This window comes from Lepisosteus platostomus, chromosome 7 (genome assembly GCF_059453375.1).
Source record: "Lepisosteus platostomus isolate fLepPlt1 chromosome 7, fLepPlt1.hap1, whole genome shotgun sequence".
Lineage (NCBI taxonomy): Eukaryota > Metazoa > Chordata > Actinopteri > Semionotiformes > Lepisosteidae > Lepisosteus > Lepisosteus platostomus.
In genome coordinates, this window is record NC_142617.1 from 49,578,281 (window position 1) to 49,604,087 (window position 25,807).

The window sequence follows — 25,807 nt, forward strand, 5'->3', positions numbered from 1 at the left end:
GGGTGTGTACTGGGTTTTGTCAAGCTAGCATCAGCTCTTTTCCTTATACAACAATGTCCCACAATTTTCAAGCAAAACAAAGGGTTAATAATTTTTCAAACTTTTTCTGTTCTGTTTCAAGTTGCCCTATGGCCAATGTCATTTATTTACTGCACTCCTATCGGCTGTTGTGTGCATGAAGAAGTGCAAGTTTATGTATCCTTGTATTGACCTGGAGGAGACACAAAATGGCAGCTTCCAAATCTGAGCACGTGGTAGATTGCTCCTCCCCTGTTTATTATGTGTGGTCCAATAAATCACTAAACATTTGCATATAGCCAATGAGAATAAGGGGGAGGGGTCTTGAAGTCTATAAAATCCCAGAGCAGGTAGAGGATATGGAAGCAAGATGCCTTTGGTTTTCCTTCCACTGTGACCGATGCCTCTTTCCGACGAGCACCAGGATTGCCTTCATCCCAGTATTAATGTTTTGGATCGAAAGAACTTTCATCTTAATTTTAAGGAATATCGATACTGTGTGTAATCAAAGCGCGCAAGTGAATGTTCTTAATGCGTATCGATGACTGGTTAAATATACTGCTGCAGGCGTGAAATGCTCTGTTATTAAACATTTTGTTCTGCTGACAATGCTTTACGTTTACGGCCTAAACTGGAGCATTTTACCTCCATACAGCAATAGCCACTACAAAAAGACTCAATCCAGATTTTGCTCATGATAATTCAATTTCAGTTTTTTGCCTATAAATACAAATAGTGCAAGAGTGTGGTGAGTAGACAGTTTCTCCCCCCTTTACTCTAGAACAACAAGCACACTCTTGGGGGGAGGGGGGAATGAAAGAACAGATGATATTTCAACATAGTGAAATCTGAACATGGCCATTTCCACTTGCTCATTTGACTCCAGAAATGATTTTCTGTATGCATGTGCACATTCTAGTTTCCTCTATTTTCCCCCCTCAAAGTCGGAGACCATCTCTTCCAATGTCCTGCCTCAGCCAACACACAGTTCTTGAACAGAAGACAGTGGGAGGACAACCCAAAGACTTCTTCAGAGGAAGGGCACAGCTGCTCATGTTGGTTGTAACTGGTTCAGATTTCTTTTTTTTTTTAAATCATGACGTATGCCATGTGCAAATACTGCAGCCCAAAATAAATTTCAAAGAAGGTGGCAATCACTGTGGTTACTTTCGAAAGATCTCTGGGACACAAAACGAAGGTCAGTGGGAAGTTCACTTGCTGGAGACGGGTGTTTGCACAAAACCGTTTCAAACAGGTGCCTCTTTAAAGCGCTGCACTGTCCGCTGGCCAGTGCCAGCCTTTGCCTCCTGCTAACTAGCGCCAAGAGCAGAAGTCGTTCTGCTCGGTTACCGACTTACCATTGCCACATCTCCCTTACTGTACAGACTGAAATGCCTCGTGTCGTTATCTTTAAGAATGTTATGGCTGAGCCAAGTCAAGAAGGAAAAAAAAAAGAGAGAGAACATGGACTCACCTGCCATGAGCATGGAAATCCAGATGCACAAACCTCTCCTCGTGGGACAGGGCCCTCTTGGCTCGCTGGTGTTTCTGATGCAGAACATCTGTGTCATACGACAAGCCCTCATAGTGCCGGATATACTTATTCAGAGGGTTTCCATAATGACCTGCAAGACGGAGAAGACGAACAGGTAAGATGAAGAGAACTCTCTCCACTAGCAGAACAAAGGCAAAATGAAGGCAGAAGGACTTAAGAATGCAAACAAATGCAATGAGCTAACAACAGACTCTTATGCACCAGTGAATGTAAAGACAAGTTCATCTTTTTATTAAATCCTCATGGTTTCAGAAAACGTCAAGAGTTTACAGAACTAAGTGGAAGTGGAGAGAAACTAGCCAGGGGATAATCAAGAAACAGTGGTCTACAAAGATGCCCTTTTGTACCACTCCTCCACTTGGCCAACCTGCACCACTGATGACAGGGCTTGGCTCAGTCAGTCTCCCCCTGCTCAGATAACAGAACCAAGGCAAAACGTCAGCCCGGGCTAATCTGCTCCTAGGAACAGAAGACCCCACAATACACACCCCAGTCTGTACGCATGTGGTGCCTTTTAAAACAACCACCCTAAGCTGGACCTACAGTTTCATAGTGACAGACAATCTGGTTTGTAGGAACAGACCTCACCCTGCCGTCTGGAGACAATTAACGGAAAATTATTGTTAATTTGTTATTTATGATAAATCAAAAATAACATAGGCAAAACCACAACTAAAGGTGACGAAATAGAAAGCAAAAGCAAAGTTGAGAGTACTGTACACCATTTGAATTGCATGTAGAAATCATAAGGTATCTGGTGAGCTAGGATATGCTGAAGTACTATAATACAATTGCATAACTCGTTTCAAAATTTGGTTACGTTGAAACCATGTGCGTGGCACAAACGCAGGATGAGCAATTACCCTGCTCCTCTTTTCTGAAACGCACTCCTGGCGGGGCCAGTGAGAACTCCCAGAGACAACAACCGATGTACTGGGAAATTCTACGTGGGGACATCAAATAAATCGTGAGGTGCTGAAAAGTACACATCGTCTGCCTTTATTTCAATGGAAACAAAAACAGCAGTAACATTAGAAACATGAAGAGATTTAATTACTGTTTTTTTAACCTACGCTGCCTTCCTAGCCTGTGTGAATGTTAGCTTGCCTACAAGCAGAGGGGCAAAGGCAAGGCTCTCTCTCCCAGCACGCGTTCCAAGGAGAGTAAGCTGAAGTAATCTTGCTATATATTTAATGCTATTATTGTGCCATGAGATGTATATTCCGCTCTTAGGTTTTCCACGCCAAAATAATCCGAGATCTAGATCCCCGGCCTCTAGAGTTCTCTGCTCGTCTCATTACTGCCACACCCCCTAACCTCGCCTGGAGTTAGATACTGCCGGACCTAGCTGGTGAAAAACAGTCCTGACTGGTATTTTGGCTCTTTACCGGTTCAGTTCAGTTTATTTGTCATATGCACAAGTGCAATGAAACGCTTATTTGCATGTATGCTCCAATACAGAGACATTAAAGGAATCGCCAAAAACAAACACAGAATAGCAGCAGCAACAACAAGTTAAATAACATACAACTTAACAAAAAAAAGTCAGTGTGAGAGGGGGGGAAAAAAAAACAGTGCGTGCCAGTGGTTGGGGTAGAATTCAGTAATCTGACAGTGTGTGGGAAGAGACTCTCTCTGAATCTGGAAGTTCATGTCTTTATGCTCCTATAATGCTTACCAAAGGCAAGTGGGGGGAAAAAAAGTGAGAAACCAGGATGACAGATATCCTTGGCGATACTTCCAGCCTTCCTGAGACAGCGAGTTGTAAAATGCGTACATCCGTGGACGTAAATAAACCAGCCAGAAAGGCTGCTGTGGAGTAGGTCCTGTGGAAACGCAAGCAGCACTCTCCCCCCCGAGTCACCCCATGATGAGGAAACGACTCGCAAGACCCTGACATGCTTCGGTGTTACAACTCCCCGAGGAAGGGACAAGACAGAAGCACAGCCCTCACTGCCACTACTTCAGGTTATGCAAGCTACAGCTGATTACACACACAGCATAGCACTGAAGAACAACAACAACAACACTCAGTTTTTTTAAACTCGGAGCTATGACCGTGCGGCAGTTAGCACGGTCGGGTCCTTTTTCAATCCCAGACTGGGACTCCTTTCTGTGCAGAGTTTGCATTTTCCCCGTTAATTCAAGTGGGGTTTTTGCTACGGCCTCCGGTCTCTTCCTCCCTTCCGTCCCGGCTAAGTTGAGTGCCGTCTCTGAATCGGGTGAGCGTGCCTGTGGCCTCCAATCTGGAGGGTAGCCCCACTTCATGCTTGCAGGACTGGCTCCAGGTTCCTAAGATCCACCCTTGGAATAGGCAGTTTTCCCCGATAACAAATGGACAGATATTTGTGCATGTTCACTCAAAATAAGGCAATTAAGCATGAAAATCCCAGAAATTCTTCACAGCCGTTTTTCCCCCGACAGCCTGCTGCATATAAAACCCAAGATGAACTGAACTGGAGCCCCACCTGCGCCAGGAGGTTTGCTTCTTTCTCACAGCAGAACTGGGCTGACTGAAGCACAGCACAGCAAAGCAAATTTAATTTCACTCTGGTTCACCACCTCTCATAGCCTCATAAAACGCAGCCTCGACTAGAAGTACCATTTGGAACAGAAATGACACCGCATCTCTGCTTTCTGTGCAGGTCTCCTTCTGGCAGCCTGTCTGTTAAAAACCTTCAGGCTGGGGGCAGAGCCTTGGTAAACGCAGGATGTGTCCCTTGACCCTCATGCGCTGAATGGACTCTCAGCAATCACAGAGAGCTCTGCAGTCACAAAGGAAGTCAATTCACACGGAAGCAGCACAGCAGGTCCAAGCTGCACCTGCAATTGTGTGATAAAAACTCTGCATCTCATTCCAGCTGGGAAATATCACACTTCACGGCTGATTTATAGGAGTGTCTACAACACATTTTTATTCAGCATAAGAGATTTCTGTTTTATACTGTACACATTTTAGGTGCACTGGAATGATTTATTCGCACCCACAAACAAATGGCCCAGATAAAGAAATCGCACCTCAGTGTACAGAACACGCTATAAATAAGACACACGAGACGCTTGGCAAATATTAGAGAACATGCAATGAAATAAAGGTTAGGGTTAAACCAAAAAAAAAATTAAACTGTGTGAAAACCGTTTCAGATAAAATATGGAACTGCCACTTGCACTGCGTACCAACGTGCAGGGGAACAACGGGAAGAGGAGCAGGGCTACAAGGGAGACTTGTCCAGGAGTTCCCCAGGATTCCCGGTAAAAACAGACAAAAGGGCAAAGCAGTCCTGTAGGAGCCCTGACGAGACCAGTCTTGGCCCCCAGAAACTGGGCAAATGAATGTGAACACCGTAGTACAATCAGAAGATGTGTGTGAGTGTGAGTGACGGAGATTTTAATAGGTATTTTAATGTGGCTTTTTCCCTGGGCTTGACAGGACCCCTGCAGAAAATTGTCAGGTGTGGAGACTGTTAATGAGACAATACCACCATGGGGACCCTGAAGCTACAACTGGAAAGAACTATGGGCACTTTTCCAATAGGGAGTGAAGACTGCACTTGTACTGTACAGACGTACACAAACTCTTTTTAGGCTGTTTCACATCATGGATCCACATTTTTTATTTTACCAGTCCACGGAGTATGGTAGTTTCTAGAACCCATGAGCTGCTTTAATTAAAATCAAAAGCCATTGGAAATGCCCTATATTGATCAACAGCACAGTTGATGGCCAGGTCAAATATTGAGAGGGCGCCCGGTCCAGAGGGATCGGCGTGCCCTCATCGCCAGCAGCAGCCTGTGAGCAACCAAGAACCGCCCCGCTGCACGGCGCTGAGATCCATCTAGCACTTTTTACGAGCTGGAGGCTGCCGTGCAAACTCCAACGCCGAAGCAGAGAAGCAATACGATCAGCGCGGTTTCGGCTCTGTGAATGTCCTCCCAATCCAGGGCAACAGGCCTGCAAGCAGCAGCAGCTGCAGCTGCAGCAGCACCTGGCTGTAGGTTTCTAAAAAGCTGCTGCAGCTCACAAAACCAGAAACGGGCCCGAGGAGCTTTACAGCGGGAGTCTTCTTTCATCCCCTGACCGAGCGGTCTGGCAGACTTCATTTGCATGTGAAAAAGGAGCCCGGAGTTAGCCGTGCTCATTCAGAACGGAAGGAAATGCAGGACCAATTTCTTATCAGCATCTTCCAAGCACTGCCAATCCATGTCAAATTTACATCTGTCAAAGCCCTCTCAGCTTCTTCCCGGAGGGTAAGAAAAAAAAACTAATGGATAAGAAAAGAAAAGTAAATTGCAAAGGCAGATACCATCTAACACAAAAAAAATAGACCAAACAAATCTATTTAAGCAAATGCAATTCTGTTTGCCATTTTAAAGAGAAAAACAGATGTTGCTTGAAGATGGGAAAGCACCAGTAAATATATTATGACCTCTCAGGATAAAGGAATAGAAGAATACAGAGAAGATCTAATAGTAATAACACTAAAAAACAAGATAATTTCCCATATTTTATCTTTTGTGGACATTCGGAATTGGGAGAGACTGACCTTTTGACACTGAAATTGAAGGCCAGAATAACAGGTTTGTAACGCTAATGAATACAACTCATGTGCCTCTCGTTCTGGTGTTGGCCTAGAATTGAGGTGTACTCATTTAAATTGTGAAAACAGGCTCTCCGTTTTTTAAACTCTACTGTTTTTAAAGGAAATGGCAGAAACCTTGGTGTTGCTTTTAATTCTGGGTTTGTCATGTAAAGTTAGAAACATCACAGGGGCATTCTTTCACCTGTGGAACTTTGCTCGGTTAAGGGACTTGCCCCGATGCAGAAATACTGGCACACGCTTATACTTAATCAAGATTAGCTTACACTTATGCCTTACCTGCAGGGGTATAATGTCAAGCATTCAACGGGCTTCAGTACACCCAAACTTCAGTGGCCCGTGTTCTAGCTAAAAGTACTCTGGACTGGCACATAACCCCCATCCTCTGTAAAGTGAGCTGGTTCTCTGGGAGGTTTAGAGTGAACTTTAAGGTTCTGCTGCTCGTGTGCAAGAAACTCAACTGTCTACATTAAAGATTAGCTTGAAGGGCTATGGGTGTGGTATGACTGTCATATGCTGCAAAAGATTAGGCTCCACACAGCAGGAGACGTCTCGGGCAGCTCCAGGACCAGGGCAAAGTCCAACACCGTTGCCTTTCTTTGTTTAACGGCGTATGTTTCCACAATAGTGTTTAATATGAAATTTAGGTCTACTCGTGGCATTATTGAGTATGTTTAAGTGACTTTAAGTAATATAACGTGAGGAATTGTAGAACTGCAATAAGAGCAATATAGTCTTGTATGGGAGAGGGAAGCCCTGTGTAACATGATTCTGCCGTTTATATTTAACCTGGAAACCGGAGCTGTGACTGACGGCGGCGGCGTCCCCGCCGCTCCCGCGCGCCGTGCGCGAGACCTGCGGCGCTGGCCACGCCCCCCACCGCCGCTCCTCTTCCGGCTCGCCCCCAGCTCACAGCCGGAAAACACGAACCAAGAGGCATCGGGTTGTTGTAATGTGTGAAGAGCCCCACGATACTGTACAGGGTAGTAAGACACTTTTGACGGGTGCTTGACCACACCGTGTTCTCGCTGACATGCGAGGATGGCAAGATGGAAGTGGGACACGTTATTGTAATGTCCAGCTTGTTATCCTACGCGTCTGTTCGAAACGACTCCTTCATGAAACATTTATACAACTGTCACTTGCGACAGTGTATGTGCTGGTCTCCCCTCTCTGAACGGCAAATGGTGGAGGGGAAAGCAACGCGCAGTAGACCCCGGTTTCTGGCTTTAAATTCCCATATTCTGAGAAAAGACGTGTATTTTGCCGTCGGGGTATCCGATAATCTAAGGAGAAAGTAAGCCACAAAGACTGAAATTGAAATAAGGATCACTCCACTGTTCTGTATGATGGGCACGCCACAGCCAGACTTAACGAGATTCCTGCAAAGCTGCTGCCATTCCAGTTTTACCCTCGTTTCCCTGCGTTCTTCTTCCTTACCACAGTAGGTACAGTACTCGTACAAGGCAGATGGAACAGGATAAGAATTCGATGAACCACAAAACAGGGGACATCTTCCCCAAGAACTGCCACTGCAGCAAACGTAAGAGCACCCCTGCCATAGTTTTTTAAAAATCATCAAAGTGATTCAAATTAATAAAAGCAAAACTGGAGCCCTTTGTTATAGCGTAGTCGAGACGGAGATCTGTTGGCAGGTATGTGTTTTTTGGGTGGCGTGCAAGTGATCACATGACTCCTGTCCTGGAGTCCTAGCACTGGTTGCCCATCAGGTTTTGAGTCAACTTCAAAATCCACATGACTCTGCATGGCTGGGCACCTCAGTACCTATCTGACTTATTATCACTTCTACTCCCCACCTTGTAACCTTCATTGGTCCGACTCTGGTCCTGCTCCATTTTCTAATGCCCTTACTCTACCTCCAACTGCTCGTGTTCCTTATAGATTTATTTCAGAACGTGCAATCTTTACAACTTTTATTATACCTTCTGTATAATAAAAGATGCTACCTTAAAAGGCACTATATAAAATGGAGCTTGTTATTTGTTTGCACTGCACTGTGTCAGCCCCGGTTGTTCATTACTGTACAGCTAGATGAATCTGTTGCAGACAGAAACGGCCCCACTGCACTCACACATGGGCGGACAGCAGGCACGGTCAAGGGGTACACAGGACGCCGCCCACATGGGACTGGAGCCCAGGCAGCTGGGGTTAACACCTTCTGTAACTGGGTATGAAATTCTCAGAAAGGCCTCACCATCAGCTGCATACCACCCCTGCATTCCTGGAAGAAAGATTTCCCTGCGCTGCCTGTTGACCAGGTGAACTGCTCACAAGATCGATTTACTCCCTCCAAGCTTACAAGCAGGTTTATATGGGAGACAGAAAAATAAAACTTATCAGGAAAACAAAACTGCCCAATGGATTAGTCACAATCATAAGATTGTGATTTCACAATTTTCTAGGTGCATTTCCCAGATATTTTTTTATGCAACTGGGGTATTGCAATACATAGGTCGTTAATTGTTACACATTACAAAAGGAGCTGGTTTATACCACGCTTACAAAAAAGGATTTATTATATAAAAATCTAAGTGCAGAAGATTCTCTATTAAATATTTGTTTGGAGATCTGCCCCTCAACAACAACAGGATATTAGTGTTGACAAACTGAGCCAGAGCTGCACAGTTCACAGACATTAATCCCGAAGGACCAGGCTAACCTTGTTAAATAACGCCACTTCCCCTTTAAGGAAAAGTCCAGGAGATGCCTTTTCAATGTATAAACAGCCCAAGGAAAAAAATATGCTATGAACTCAATAGGTCATAAGGCACTGCATTCACAATAAGGGTTCATTTGGTACAACACAGGATCACACGAGATGGCATTGAACAAACCACATTATACAGTAGATCCAAAGTGTGTGGGAGTCACGCCTCTCAGACCAGAATACGTCTCAACTGTAGACACGCCTAGAATAGCAACTACACTTTCACACAAAACACTGTAATTCTCCCTAAACAGGTCAGACTACAGTAAAATGCACCAAAAATGTATCTACTACATGTAGATAAAAAAAACAATGGTCTTAGCTACACAACTCTTGAGTTTCTCTAATTACACCCAGGGAATTCCTCAATCCACCAAGACAACAGAACGTACAAGCTACTAAAATGCTGCTTGTTCATTAACACAAGAATCTAGTTTTATAAAGACGCTGATCTCTTAAGTACAAGTCAAGAATATCAGAGCAGTAGTTCATTTCATGTTGTAAGGTATTTAAACTGAACTTCGCTATTAATGAATGAGCTGCTGTATCGATTTATTTTAACACAAAAACCCTGCGCAACACAACACGGTGGGGAAACGGGATCTTTTATTGGCCTCGTAGCACTGAGCGCTCTAAACTAGAAAATGAATCGAAATGGCTCAATCCGCAAACCACCTTAAAAACCGCCCCCTGCTCAGACTGAACTAGGAAAAATCAAGCTGCTCTAAATGACAAGGCGAAGCCTGGGCCCAACCGGTCCTTCTGCGTTATGCTTGTGCTCTCGCCCACCCCATTACCAAAGACAGGCACCTCAGGAAGATTAATTCCCAGCAGGACTTCAGCTGCTCCGAGTCACCGTGACGGTGAACCAGAAACAAGAGGCGATGATAATGTTTTAGGGAAAGGGGGCCATTATCTCTGCAATAATCTACTTAAAATTCCAATGAAAAAAAAAGAGAGACTTCATTTAAAACCCATAAATTACCGCAGAGCTCAGTGTAAATGAACCTAATACCCGTCCTCAAGTCCCTAACACAGCAAGGACCGCTCACGAGAGCGAGAGCTGGGCACTTTTTGCGTAGTTTCTGATTAAATCACACGTGCCTTTTGAAGAAAATATTCCAAACGAAAACGAAACGCGCGCTTTTCACACCGTGAACATTGAACCTATTGCCCTTTTGAGTTTTTGACAGGGGAGGTTGCCGTGTCATTCGAGGCGGCGTCAGCGTGGAAAGCCGACAGCTTCCTGCAAAGCGCTTGGCCCTGCCGTGCAAGAGAAGAGGAGCAGTCGAGCAGCCAGGAAGTCTAAGAGAAACCAGCTGACACACAGCTTCAGCCTGGAGCCAGAGCAGGAACAGAAATGAGCGCTTTCACCTGCCTGCTCTAACAAGGCCTCTGCACTTCGCTGCACAAATCTGGTTAACCATTTCGTTGGCCTGACACTGTCGTAACCCCTTCCAGAATGAAAAACGCAAACACAGAAAAGCTTAGACTAACTGATCTCGGTATGACAACAGCGCAAGGTCATGCTGTGCGAATAGGCTGCTCTGGGCAGGACATGTCCAGACAGGACACCATGATGATAGGAGTTAGAGCATACTTCTCGCATTTCATTTCACCAATGAGAGCCACACTTCAGAAACATTCCCACTGGAACCCCCCAGTAATCATTAACAAATCTCATCCTTCACCCACAGAATCAATCCAGCACAGCGGCATGCAAACTGTTCAAGCGTTCGTAACGGCCAAATACACAAATCTGTGAATCCATACACACAATGCTGTGGCACTTGGGAGCTCAGAACAGGTTTTCCACCCTCAAAACACACCAAGTCTGGTAAATCGCTGTTGATTTCGCCATCGCTACTAACACTCAGACGTCACTTGTTTGTGTCCAAGGCGAAACCTCAGATACAGGGCGCTGGGGGAGTGGAGAGCAGAAGGACACTATGAGTCATCCCCGCTAGACAGCAGCAGGCGGGGCTAATGGAAGTACTGTATGCCTGACACACACAGAGGAGGAGATCTAGGAAAAAGCTTCAGGGCCAATGAGGCACAAGTATCTGGTAGGTTTTGTGGGGGTGCTACAGGTGCTGGTGCAAAACACTGGAGCAGTTAAGTACACCACAGGCAGCTGCCTCACTGACAAAAAGATGGCAGGAGAGATTATGAACTAGGGTTGCAGTCCATGAAATTAAGCAGACATTACTCAGCAGACTGCAGGGCCAAAATTTAGCTCTTCAATAAGTCACGACAGTGCATCGATGATGCATTTTTCACTTCACCGTTGGGCAGTACATTGAAAGCTTATGCAGTTATGGTCACTGAAGAGCTTTTATTTCGAGGGACCAAGGCAGATATGTTCGCACAAAGACCCTTTGTGTCAGGTCCAGGAGCGGTACTGCTCTGTATGGACAATTGTTCGAGCTGCAACAAATGCTTTTGGTCACAAAGGGGGGGGGGAAAAAGTGCTCATATGAAAAGCAAGCGCACACTGTCTCTTCATTCTGGAATCTCACTTGCACAGGGAAGCTTGCTAAAAAGACAACGCATGACAGATTTTCACAACAAGCACCGTTTGTTCGGACATAAAACATTCTGCCATTTTCTCTTCTAAAGATGAAACTTGAGCACAATAAACTTATCGCTAATAACGCAGAACTTTGGGAAAGTCGTTAGGCCCCCCTCATTCAGACACCAACAGCAGAGCAAGGTGTTCGATCGATTACCAGTCACCATGGGAGGAAAGGCAGATTTTCAATCAAAATAAAGTCCCGATTCTTCTCCAGTGCTCTGGATACATGCCAAAAATTAAAACAAAGAATCTCAATACAGAACTAAAGAAACTAACTCTTCAACTACAACATTACTTCCACTGCAGGACCAAGAGAAGGGAATAATACAGCAGACAACTGAACTGTGCAATTTAAACACATTTAAGACAATAATAACTTTTTATTGGCTAACAGATACTGGATATTAAAATAATCTGGGATAAAAGGAATATATACCACTGGTACCACCTCTGTAGCCTGATTTTGTCTGACCTCAGACATTAAGCAAGGCTGGGCCCGGTCTGTGGTGGGATGGAAGACCACCACAGGGTATGGATCTTACCCAATGGTCCGCAAGCAGGGGTTTGATCATTAAAGGTTCCACTGCAGAAATATTAACCCTAGTGTCCCGGCTTAACTCCGCGGGGCTCGTAATTCAACTGGTGAAGCAAACTCAAGGTTCTCCACAAGATCTTCTGTGCAGTGGGGCCACTGGTGCAGAATGACTGCCACATGTTGCCTACATGGGTGTTTCGCTTCAGTGCAACCAGCACTCAGTGTGCCTGCGGGAATAACTTGCACCTGTTCAGAATAAAGAGCTCATCTTTTCTCTGGCACTAAAGCCCTGACGCCAGAAGGTGAGATCGGCACATAACAGGTAAGTAACTCGGTGCTTTTCGTCTTCTTCTGGGTCCACAACCTTCCTTGAACACATGACCCAACGGACTTGGTCCCCCGACTGAGACTCAGTTGTACTACCCGTCAGCCGATATCTCTTTGGTCCTCCTGGGTTTAAAACCAGAGGCCCCCAGGAAGGGCCTCACCGTCTTTTTCCTCCCCATCGTGAGCAAGTGTGCTCTGCAGCGCTCTGCGATTGCCCTTTCTCTCGAGCACACGGAGCCTGAGGTGGCGTGGCTGTGTGCTCTCCCACAGCAGGTGCTAAGCAAGCTTGAGTCAGACTGGGGGCAGAGAGGGCAGAACACAGCCCAGATCTGTAGAAATGCCAGGAAGGCAATCGCAATACCACAATTCTTGTGATCCAAAGGAAACCTGCTTGTGTAAGGGAAACCGTGATATCTGGTGTAATGCGTGCAGGGTTGTGGAGGAGATTAAAACCCAGGTTTTTTCAAAGATCCTCCTTGATCATCTGTATGAAACTCTAAGCAAATATCTTGGGTCCCCCCCCCGCACGGGAACTGAAAACTCACTCAGGCACTCAATTTGTTTGGAAACTGCACCAATCACATCCAGAAAACACTGCAGGCCTGGGTGTGCGTCATGCAGCTTCACAAAAGCCGAAACCTGAACCTTGCGAGAGGCTTTGCAACGCCCATTTCCTAATAAGAGGAAATGTTTTCAAAGGCCACGCCATCATTTTAGTTTCAGTTTAGATATTGACAACAGCTCAAGCTGTGTGAGACCAGGAAATAAAAGAACAGAACAATAAACCTTCAGGAAGTTAAAGGATGGAGAGTTCAGGATGTATAGGGGTTCAAAGACTGATAATGGATATCATTCACTGCCCATCCTGTGGAAAAACAAGCAGTTGACCCTTCAAGTGAAGGCACCCCCTAACTAATCAAGTCAACAAAGCAGCTCAGAATACTGTAAGCGGCTTCTAGTTTCAAAACAACATTCATGACACATCTTTAGGCTTTGATTAAATGGCCTGATCAAGGACAGTAAAGGCCTTACCGTTTTGCCTAACAGGTTTAAATCTACCCATCAAAAATCCAAAAAAGGGTTTCAGAATCTTTGCTTACAGAGCATATAACAAAAAACAACTAAAAACTGAGGCAATTTTTTTGGTTTAAATAAGGGTTTAATAGACACCATATGAATGAACATTTTACTATAAATTGAGGTTCTATAGAGTTATTCTACAGTAATACAGTAGTGTTCTTAGTAACTTAACATTCAGCAGAACCTCAGTTTATGGTAAACTGATGATTAATAGAATATCTAAGTTTTATAAATGCAGGTTTATCTAAAGAATGACCAAAAATCCCACAAGCTTTACACCGCAGTTTCGGAACTGTGTGCAGCTCAAGACAGTTCTGGGTTAATCATGGCTTATCCACTTGAGCTTTAAGAAAGGACAATCCATGCTCAAGCAGTATTTCCAGGTCCACGTACGGAGGTCAGGTCAGGTGTTGAGAACATTAGGTTCCAGGGCTACTCCTTCTCCATGCAACGGCTCTCAGTGTTTCGACACCGAGTGTACGAGCACCTCTTTGAAACAACACATGGTTCAGGATTCACTTTCCATCCTGCTTCTGTGTCTCAGAATCCCAGTTCCAGCTACAGGGACACAACAGCGATCAATGATTATATATTTATAAAACTCCCCAGTATTTAAATATTTTACATCCCGCTACAGAGCCTGAACTACCCCTTGCAAGCTGCAAGTCTATAAACAAGCAGATTGGCTGCATCACTTGTCCAGATCTGGGCTGGCAAGCCCAGAGCCAACAGTGTGATGACTAGGAGAGCCTGCTCTCTTCACAGTGGCTCCTAAGCCCTGATCGGGGAATGCGGCACACCTTGCAGAGCAGAAAGAATATACAGTAGGGGACTTTACGGCTCCAACATGTGCAGGCTGGTCCAGGAGACACTAGAAGGGTTAGCAGAAGGTTCCTCGGGCAACAAAACACAGGAAAGAAACAGCCGGAGAGGAGGATCTCAGCCTCTTTGGCCTGGAGGACTACGTCTGAAATCTAGCTTAGAATAAGGACCACACAAGGCTCATCAGACCCTAAAAGCCCCACACAAGAAATTCCAAATACAGAGCTTGTATTGTGAGGTGCACAAAGACAACGTTCAGTAAGGACAAGTTGACCTGGAGTGAGATTTTGAGTTCGTGCACAAGAGGAAAGCTTTCCGGGCTCTGCTGCAATCTCCTGTTGTGTAGCTGCAATGACCTCCGAGTCCTCCGAGCCTGGTCAGAGCCCCTAAGTCGGGAGACGTGCAGGCCAGGCAGCTGGGTTGTGGTGTAGGAGGAGCGCCGAGAAGAGGACTCTGACCCCTCCTGCCCACATGCCCACGGACGCAGGGCAAGGCCATGGCCTGACCTCTGCAGCCATGGGGGTTTCAATCTGCTGTAGAGGCCGTGCACGGAAATGCCCCACAGCCCCATCCCCAGAAAATCCCTCTCCTCACAAACTGGCCGATTCCATGAACAATCTCTCTCCCTCCCCCTTCGACTCTTTGACTAGACTTGGCAGTGCAAGGTCGGACCACAAAACGAAGTGCTGTGGCTTTAAGCCTGAGGAGCCTGCCACAGGTACAGCCAGAGAGAGAACATGCCCGCAGCTCATTTCAAACACATCCTGTTGTTTCGCAAATCATTCCGTGCCTGTGAAAAACCAGAATGCCGCAGACGAACTGGGTTTCGAAAAACATGCAGCATCACTGCGCAGAACCACACCTTGTAACACTCAGAACAAAATTGAGAAAGGTCCCAACTGTGAAGAAGGTGATATAAAGGACTAAGGACGCAATCTCATATTATATATATATATCTGCATGTCTGAGCATTCCACAGTCTTATCGACATACTATAAATTCCACTGAAAATTCAACCCCAGCCTGTGATCTTTTAAATCAGCTTCCGTCTTGTGCACCACAAAAGTAAAATCTTCGTTACGTGGTGAAGGGTCATACCATTTGATGCTTTCAACATTGGAACAAAAAATAAAAGATGTGCATGTAAAGTTGTAGATGAAGTTCATCTTGCCAAAGAGCACCAAAACAGACATTAGATATCTCTGCTTCCCCCAACACAATGGCCACAGACTGGAGAGCTACCCTCTCCAAAGGGCAAAGGTAGAATCACTGTACATAACAGTATGATCACAGGGGTCCACCAAACACCCAGTATTTAGGTACTGCCATTAGAAATGCTCAGTACACAAATGCAGAGGGTATCTTGAAGAATTCTTCTCCTTGATATCAGCGCAAGATCCAAGTACTAGTGCTTCAAAGAGGAAGGCCTTTTACATGTGCAATGGATAAGTACTATAAATCGCTACAAAACATACCAAAAAAACATATGCACATTTATACTTAATTACACCAAAGTGCACAGCAGTAATTCAGACAATGACACCTTGACTCTTATTGAACTGCTAGAAAGATGTACTGCAGGATTAGAACTGGCACAACCTCTCTGTCAGTGCACTTCTGTTAACAGCGTGCTACAACAAAGAAAATAATAACTCAACACCAGAGTTTCATTGTATAAATGCTCCCCGATTGCAAATCCGGTATAACACAACTGTGTGTTGAAACGATAAAGGGTTTCAAATGTTTCAAAACAGCAAGATCCTGTAAAGCTAAAGCTGATGTTTCGCACAAAGGCAAACAAAAGACATCCTCCCCGTTGAGTGCCTTATTTCATAGGGAAGATCCTCGTGTCACCTTGATTGACTCTTTTTGATTTGTTCAGCTGAGTTATCGCACTGAAAATCCTCCACATTCCCAGATCCGGCACGGAAAAGAGAAAGCTTGAGTTTTAATTACACCTTTTTCCTTTTGGAAAAGGACAAATCACAGCTTTCAGTTTTGAGTCTAGCCAATAACATTTCTCCCATCTCTCAGCTGAAGCAGATTAGCCAGGATTATGCATTCAGTCTAAATAATTTATCCGCAGCCCTCAAGGTATAATACAGTTTCCACTGCTTTCAATAATAGTCTTGTTTTAGCTTAAATAACATGGCAGGCTTTGCCTTCACACTGTTTCCATAGACAAAAAAACTCAGCTTTCAATCCTTCAAAAAACAAAACAGAATTGAGGGTTTTAAGAAACCTTACTCAGAGCTACAGTAAGAAGTTCCTCTTTCTCAGGAAATGGCAGGTGCACTTATCTAGTCTTTCACAATTTCCAGCAAACTGCTGGTTTATTACTGTTTCCAGCCCAACTGCTACGAAGGTGATGTCACCCTACCACATCCAATTATATCACATGATGGCAAAAATCACAATCAGAGTGAAACACTAGGTTTGGAATAACATGAAGAGGGCAGAAAATGATCATTTAGTCATTTTGCTGTAATACATGAATTATGACTTAACTACAAAACAAAGTGGGCAGAGCTTAGCCTGTTCTATACAAACACCTCTGCACAGAAAAACGAATATAGAATAGTACAGTAGGTATAGAAAGTCACCACCCCCTTTCAAAATATTCACCTCTGTTGCCCTAAAGCCCCCAAAAAATGACAAATAAAACCAGACCAGTTTACAAATTGTACCTTGCAACATCCAAGTGAAAAAAGCACATAAAGAATACAACAAAAAAGTAGAATAACTGGATTGGATAAGAGAACACCCCCCTGAGTTAATACGTGTTGGAAGCACCTTTTGCTTGAATTATAGCCTTGAGTCTGTTTAGATACATCTCTACTAACTTTGCACGCCTAGACAGAATTGTTCAAGCTGCATGACTATTGATGGACTGCCCTCTTCAAGTCATTCCAAAGATTTCTGATGGGATTTAGGTCGGGTCACTGTCATGTTGGTTCACCATCTGGTTTCATCTTCCCATTTTCAACCTCCTGGCTGAAAGCTGCAGGTTTTACTTAAGAATTTACCTGTATTTTGCACCATCCATCTTCCCTTCTATCCTGATAAGTGCCCCAGTCCCAGCTGAAGAGAAACACCCCCACAACAGGATGCTTTACTGGAGGAATGGTTTTCTTTGGATGGTAAGATGTATTGGGTTTTCACCAGTTGCACCGTTTTGCATTCCAGCCAAAAAGTTCAATTTTGGTCTCATCTGACGACAGCATCTTTAAGGTGCTTTTTAGCAAAACATAAAACGAGACTTTTTTCTTGCCACCCTCCCATACAGGCTAGATTTGTGGAGCACTTGTAATATTGTCACATGCACACAATGGCCAGTCTTTGCCATAAAGGCCTGTAGCTCGTTCAAAGTTGCCATCGGCCTCTTGGTAGCCTCTGATCAGTCTCCTTCTTGCTTGGTCAGATTGGAGGGACGGCTTGACCTAGGCAAGGTCTGGGTGGTGCCATACACCTTCCACTTCTTGACTGAGCTCCATGGGATACTTAAAGCCTTTGAAATCTTTTCATACCCATCTTCTGACTTGTGCCTTTCCACAACTCGAAGTTCTTTTAAAAGCACCTTTCCACCCATAATGGATTCTTTGCTTTGAAATGCACTTACAAGCAGTGGAATTACAATTAATTAAATTTTAATTAATTAAAATCACAGCAATTGATCACAGGTGGGAGCCAATTAGTTTGTTGTGTGATCTGGAAGGTGATTGGCTATACTTGAGCAAGTTTACAAACGCAATTGTAAGGGTGATGTTCACTTATCCAAATTAGGTATTTTAAGGTTGTAATATTAATATTCAGAATTTTTTTGAATTTTATTTTCACTTGGCTAATGAGGGTCACTGTGTGTAAATAAAAAATGAACAAGCCTAATTTAATTGGTTTTTATTTTCAGCGTGTCATACAACAAAAGGTACAAATTCTGAAAGGGGGTGGTGACTTTCTATACCCACTGTAAATATATACCGAGGCCACCAAGCCCCTTCCTGTACTTAGTTTTTAGACTATAGCCTTTTTAAGATAAAACATGCAGCTTGTTGTACAAAGGCTCAATGTATTTACTTGTACAAGAGCCCTGAAAAACATTTGAGCGTTCTGAAGTGAATCTCTGACTCCTCCCTCTACAGTAGGGGTCAAAAACCTATGGCAGGCAGGCAAAGGGATTTTTAACAGCATGTGCAATAAAAGCCTTATAAACCACGAAAAAACAAAGTTTAAAAAATGATATTATCCATACTTGACTATTCTGTGATACCCTACAACACGTTACCCAATAAAAGCTCCTTGGCATAGAAAAAACGATTCACTTGGTTTATTTACTGCATAGATTTTAGCAGGGCTAGCCTATGTTTTCACAATCCGTGCAGTTTGTAACATTTTTCACACTTGAGGGTAAAGTCGGACATTTTAAACAAAATGGCGGTCACAAAACAAAGCTAAATGTTTGCTTATTTCAGCCATTTTGGAGAGATGAATATGAATTGGTTCAACATAAGACAATTTGTACTCAATGTTGTACACTGATAAAAAATGGGCTGCAAAACTAATGTTTCTAGTCAACATCACCACGCATGCAAATGAACTCAAACTCCATCTGCAGGGTGCAGATCTGACTGTTCCAGGCCTTTTTGAAACGTGCCGGGCATTTCTTACCAAACTTATCATTTTTCCTCAGGAAACTGGCATGTCACCTTTCCACTTTTCCCAACAACTTTCAGAATATCGCACCGTCCGTGTAGATGAGTGTACAATCGAAACCTGATATCAGAATTTTGTCAGATTTCAGGATCGCCAACACTTTGTCCCAATTTGTTCTTTTTCAATTAAACCTGACAGTTCTGATTCCACAGACGTGGGTTTTTCAGCAACACAAGCTAAATGGCAAGATGGGCAAATCCACGTATTAATTTTGGCTATTATTATATTTTGATATATTTCATTAATCAAAAAGCACATAGTGCTTTCATCTTTGCAATGGGTCTCCCAACACAATGCCTGGAATAAAAAGCCCTATTTAAATGCATTTAATTCATTGACTTTTTCTGAAGTATAATGGTATTCTCATATTAATGGCTCCATGGCAGAAACCCTCACATGTAAACAGAATAGGAGCATTAAGGCAGTAAAAAAAATTCAAGTCACATACCTTCACTGACTTTATGGAAGATATAGTATCATTCACTACTAGTTCTAATTTGTAATGGCAACTAACTGTAATTGCCAAGCATTTCACTTAAGGTTCCATTCGTATCAACGCATACTGAAACAGGAACTGGGAGACAGAAGGCCCTGAAGACAGTACAAAAGGGGAGTTACCCTGTCAGAGGTCTTATACACTGTACACTGCAGTTTGTAGCTGTGGGTCATGATACAGCAGATAAGTGATCACTAATGGGGTAGCAGCATGGAGCACTGGTTATAAAAACTACAACCCAAAATAGAAGAATAAAATGACACCTGGTCTGCTGCATAAAACATCTTGACTGGTCTGTATTGAATTTCATCCCCCATGTCTACAGAAGAAGCACCAACAAACTTACTGGTAATTAGTATAGATAAACACTACTGACTGCCCAAAAGGGCCTCTAGAAGCATAATAAATAACAACGTAAGTGCACTTCAGATCACAATTACAGCCATTTATTGCACAATGCTGCTGTACTGAGATTTTACAGGTAGGTCTGAAGACCCGTTTCCAATTTGCAGGCCAAACCCAAACTTTGACTCAAATCAGTGTGTTCATGATCCTCAGAATATTTTTTCTACCTTTCCTTCTGTATGGCTACAATACACAAGGCCCACGCAATACAACTGCAAACACTGCAACAATAGTTGATCCCACCACCAACACCAATACTCTCTGTACAAGTTTTAACCGAAAGACTACAAAATAAAACCAGAACGCAGCACTTAACAAGCAATAAGGATTCAACAGCGTCCACAGCTTTGCTTCATGTTGCCTCTTGCATCCCATGGACCTGAGCAGAGGGGAGCTCCCAGTAAACAATTAAACCTCTTTCCCAAGCTTAACCACATCTGAGAACAAGTTCAACTACTTGTGTGCCAGACATTTACATTCCTTTACTATTAACAATATACAGTTTATCTTGGGTCACACATGGAATGTGCAGTGCAGGCTTATCGCTAGGGACAGATTTTAGCAACTGGAAATTCTTCATTTTCACTGGGAATAATGCAAATAATAATTGGCGATTCCAAAATGCAGCGCTAGTCAGAAACAAACATAAAAATCAAGGAAACTGGGCTTCAATTTAGAGTATAGGTAGCCCAATCTATGCGTCCCAGTGGCACAGTGGTTGGCATTGCTGCATGTAGCGCCTTAGGTCCTGGGTTCAATTCCAGACTTGTGGTGCTCTCCGAACTTTTACGTTCTCCCCATGTTCATGTGGGTTTCCTCCCTCAGTGCAAAGACATGCTGGCAGGTTTTGGCCTTCAGGGAAGACTGGCCTCGGTGCGAGTGTGTTTGTCTGGTACTGTGTGTGCCCTGCGATGGACTAGTGTCCAGCCCAGGGCGTAGTCTGCCTGTGCCCACTGCTTGCCAGGATAGGCTCTGGCTCCCCTGTGACCCTGAAGTGGATGAAAAGGTTAGAAAGTGGATGGATGGATGGACAGACAAATCTGCACTGACTCAAAACTAAGCTACAGCCCTCTCTCAAAAACCACTATAGGCTAAATGAGTTCTCAAGGTGGATAATTTGCATTCTTATTAAGTAACTCAACAACTACAAAGACTGAAGACATTGAGGGCACACCACATTTTAACAGAACTTACATTTTCAAACACTTCTTGATCTGTGGATCTTCATACAGGCCCAAACCAAATTGTCTGGGCCATGTACATATCCCTAATCCTACCGCAAAAAAAAAAAAACCCCTCAGTTCAGCTGGACCAAGTGAATCCATTATTCACTCTGTGCACAAACACATATGAAAAGAACTCAAGAGAAATTCCGCTAGGTCAAAAAGAAAACACTTTAATGTCCATCTATCAGAGTCTGTGCGAACTGAAACAAACTGAAATTTAAACAATGTCAGATGTGTCAAAGTACAATCGAAACAGTGACACTTCTGTATACTCAGAGGTTAAAAAAAAAGAACAGGATCGCTCAGTGTAAAAAAAAACTTCAAGGAAATGCTTCTCTAGGTTTAATAAACAATCATTAAAAACAGATATTAATAAAAGATTTACGATGAGCTTAAGCACACAACCACGGAGCCTAGAAATGTCAAATTCACACCATTCTTTTGCATCCTTTTCATTATTCTATAATTCATTGCACATTATTCCTATATATTGAATATGCATTATAAAAAACCAAGCTGGAAATGCACTGGGGTTAGAAAATCATCGTTCGGTTGAAAAAACCCGACCCGTCTAGAGATTCAGACTCATCTAGCTCCTATTTTATTCATTAGGAAACTTCCAAGCCATAAACTGCCTTTAATATTTGAACAGCTTCATCCATAGTTTTAAACTCATTGAAAGCAGCAAAGCGCTACATCGCCAATTACTTCAGCAAATAAAAAAAAAAGAATTAACATTTGATGGTAAACAACTAAGCCTATACCATGAGAAAGGAAAAGTTTTTGTATTTCAAATAGGAAGAAAAACATTTAGACACATCTCCAGCTGTTTTAAATCCTATACGGTATTCCTTTACCCTTTTCTAGAAAAATAAGTATTCATGCCAAATTGGATGAGGGCGTTCTATCAAAAGTAGAAAAATACATTTTAAAAACTAGTTCTCTCACCCACGCACTGACTAAAAGGATTACAGTAACCCTCCCGCCAAAACACACCTTATCTCCACACTGCACCTGAATTCCACTAAAACAGACAGGACTTCCAGGCCAGGGGACCACTGGAGAACAATCTGTTCCCTCACAATAGGAATATGTCAAATGCCAAGCTATTCACTTAGAAAGCAGTCAGCGCTCCTCTTTCAACATCTGGGCTAATGTGATTTCTATACAGTGCATAAAATATTGAAGTCATTCCCTTGAATATTTAATTGCGTTTGACAAGGAGATTTCTCTCGACTTCATACCAAGAACAACAACAAGAACCGATTGCCGTGCATCATAAAATTGTTTTTTAATGCAAACGGAGAAAGGTTCTTCTTCAGAAAAGAAGCCGACCCTGCGACAGCTCTAACATTAAACGTAGCCGTCTTGAGCTCAACCTATAATTTGTTTGTTCTGTGCCCCCTGAAGCAAGACAGCGCTTGCCATTTCAGGCAGTACTACCCAACAGCATTTGTGTTCCCCGGCACAAGCCCATTTCGAAATGACTGCCGCCACAGCCCTTTCCATGAGCTATATTTTCCACTAACTGCACTTTCAATTATGTTTTCAATTCCTTCTTTACTGCGCAAACTGGAAGGTTGCAAGTTGGCTGATTGCTGCGTCACTGACCATGAGCCCCTCTACAAGTGGGCCTGCCCCAAGAGACATGGTTTCATCCTCCAAAAGCACACGATCCCTGAATCAAGGCGGTGTGGTGGCTCTATGGCTAAGGATCTGCGCCTGTGGCTGTAAGGTTGCCAGTTCGTATCCCACGGCCGGCAGAGGAATTCTACTCTGCTGGGCCCCTGAGCAAGGCCCTCAACCCCAACTGCTCCAGGGGTACCGTATAAATGGCTGAGCCTGCGCTCTGACCCCACGCTTCTCTCCCTGTCTGTGTGTCTCATAGAGAGCAAGTTGGGATATACGAAAAGACAAATTCCTAATACAAGAAACTGTATATGGCCAATAAAGTGATCTCTCTTAATGAGGACATTTTCATGCTATTATTGATCTCGGGCAGGAAGGGGGCATCCTGAAGAACTCTCTTTCAACCCAGGAACACATGCCCCCACTATTGGCATTTCACCACTGCAAAACCACCCAGAATTTAATAGCCTCACTTCTCATATCCTGGATATTTTTGCAAGTTTCGCTCCAGAAAAAGCAGTTTCAACTATGTCTAAAGAGGATGGTTTATGCTACTAAACATTTTGTGTGCATGCTTCTGATTGGATTGAGGGATGTCTGCACAGTGATGGTATTTCCAGCCTCAGTAGTCTATTTTCCATGAACTACACACACTTTCATTCCAGCTCTACTGTTTCATTCCCTCAGTTTAGTTTAATTCAGTTGCCACTGAAGGACACAAAAAAAACATGCACGCCATGCAACATGGATTTTTATTTACAAAAACAACTGCTCGCGTTTTGTTCTTCTTACTGTTCTGATGGTGTTAGATGACCAACACAGTAGACCTTATTCCTTTATAAACCACAATTTTGATCACAAACAAGTTGTGTTTTATCACCAAAAGCGTTTACGAAATGCATATCAAATCCAAAATTTCAACAGACTGCACTGAAAATGAACAGGAAAAAAAAAGTCACTTCAATCAGTAAGAATTACCAGATGTGTTTCAAATCATTAACTCAAGTTATACAGGTTAAGCTCTTGAAAGAAACAGAGTCAACAAGGCAAAAACAGCAGGAGGCAAGAAAACAAATGGCTTATAAACTGGCAGGGAGAAGACGTCACAGCAGAATATCTTCAAATAAACAAAGGATAACTTGTATGTTTCAGACCAGGCAGACAAGTGCCAAGCCTACAAGACTACAATGTGGAAATCACCCATGGAGGATAAATATAATCCATATTACTTTTTGAATCGCAGCAATAAAAAACACTTGCAAATCCTGGTTTAAAGTTAAATAATGTTCAATAAACATCATAATATGCAATTATGAAACTGTAACAAGAAAACAAATTTCCACTTGAAAGCCTAACCGCTCTTAAAGTAGTCAGATGGTGGATAAGTGTTTCCTGTTTTTCCTGCAGAACTCCACGCCGTGCCTGGCAGAGAGGCCTTCAGGCACACTCGAATGTTGAACATCCCATGGCCGCAATCAACATAACTTAACTTCCACCGATTCCATAAAGGTGATTACTTCAGCCTGGTGCAGCACCCACAAGGAAGGGTGCCGCCCGTGCACACTTCAGAGAGACGGAGCAGGGAACCGAATGATGACTCACGATAAGGTACACCCGTCAGACCTGTTCGGATTTACTCCGAGCAGCTCGACTGCCCTGCTGGGTCAGCCCCGATCACACGGGGCCTACCGAAGGCGGATACTGAATTGGTATCTGTGTTCCTCTTCGGGGGCGGAACCTGTGAAGGTCTCCATCACGCAGAGACGGGGGAGCTCCCTGCCAGCGCTGTCGCCCCAGGGCGGCGCATTCGCTTCCAAGGCAACATTAAAATCAATGTATAAAACATTTCCCAAACATGAGCCACAGCAGCCAAGGTTACGGATACACAAAAACTACTTTCAACAAGCATGTCTCACTAAATTATGCCCGTGAGGAGTGTTTTCTGCACACCCTTACCACCTGGCACAGAAAGTGAAAGCACCATGTTCTGCACACCGTAAAAGAATCAATATTAGCACAGAAGATAACTTGCTGGCTTTTAAGGACACCAGTTTAGAAATGAAATCAGAGTAAGCAAAGAGTAACACTGTTACAATGGTAAGAGGGGTTTAGTCAGGACCAAGCCCAGAACTGGACGCAGGCTTCAAACAGCACAGCCGGACTGTCCAGTGGTCAGCAAAGCTGAGAGACAGCCCAGAGCTGTCCAGAGCACAGTATGCCCTGACTGTCCAGTGATCTGTAACACAGAGACAGTCCAGAGCTGTCTAGGGCACTGACTGGCCTGACTGTCCAGTGGTCAGCAATGCTGAGAGACAGCCCAGAGCCGTCTAGGGCACTGACTGGTCTGTCTGTCCAGCAGTCAGTAACACAGAGACAGTCCAGAGCTGTCTAGGGCACTGACTGGTCTGCCTGTCCAGCAGTCAGTAACACAGAGACAGTCCAGAGCTGTCTAGGTCACTGACTGGTCTGCCTGTCAAGTGGTCAATAACACAGACAGTCCAGAGCACAGCAAGGCCTGACTGTCCAGTGATCAGTAACACAGAGACAGTCCAGAGCTGTCTAGATCACCCTCCAACCCTCTGAGACAATGCAGGATGCCAAAAATGAGTACCACAGTTACTGATATTTAAAAAGAAAGAGTAAACAGGTTTGTACCTTGTTAAACAAACTGATTATTTTGCTGGGGGGTGTCTGGTTGAGGTGTATCCCTTAAAGTGTTCACCACTGCTACGGGATTGTCTTTCAAGTGTGGTACAGGCTGCTTGTTTTAGCACAGCACACTTAGAACACCACTAAAAAGAGCTCCAGGTTAAATGGCAGGCAGTTCCCAGTGGGCGAAAGCAATTCAAGTCAGCATCGGTGGGACCCAGCCTCATGTTGTGACATTTCCAAAAAAAAACCTTACTCGGGAGACCTCTACCCTTAATGGGCCGCTTGCATTTGAGAAACCTGCCCAGAACGGGGACTACCATGCAATCCCTTTCCAAAAGAACTCAAGAGCTAACAACAACAAGAAAGAAAACATAACTGCTGCGCCACTCGGTATGAAAACCCAGTCTACATCCTGAGGTTCGAGATGTGTACTGCGTCAGCATGCAGGCTGC

General features: G+C 43.9%; 1 protein-coding gene across 2 annotated transcripts in view; it reads right to left on the minus strand.

The window, feature by feature from the left end:
• The window catches only part of adam10a (ADAM metallopeptidase domain 10a), a 93,737-nt gene that overhangs the window by 66,064 nt on the left and 1,866 nt on the right, over positions 1 to 25,807 (minus strand). For both annotated transcript variants that reach the window (XM_088640979.1, XM_088640980.1), the window contains exon 2: positions 1,493 to 1,643. In XM_088640979.1, coding sequence (XP_088497105.1) covers positions 1,493 to 1,643 — 151 coding nt within the window. The remainder of the gene's footprint in view (positions 1 to 1,492; positions 1,644 to 25,807) is intronic.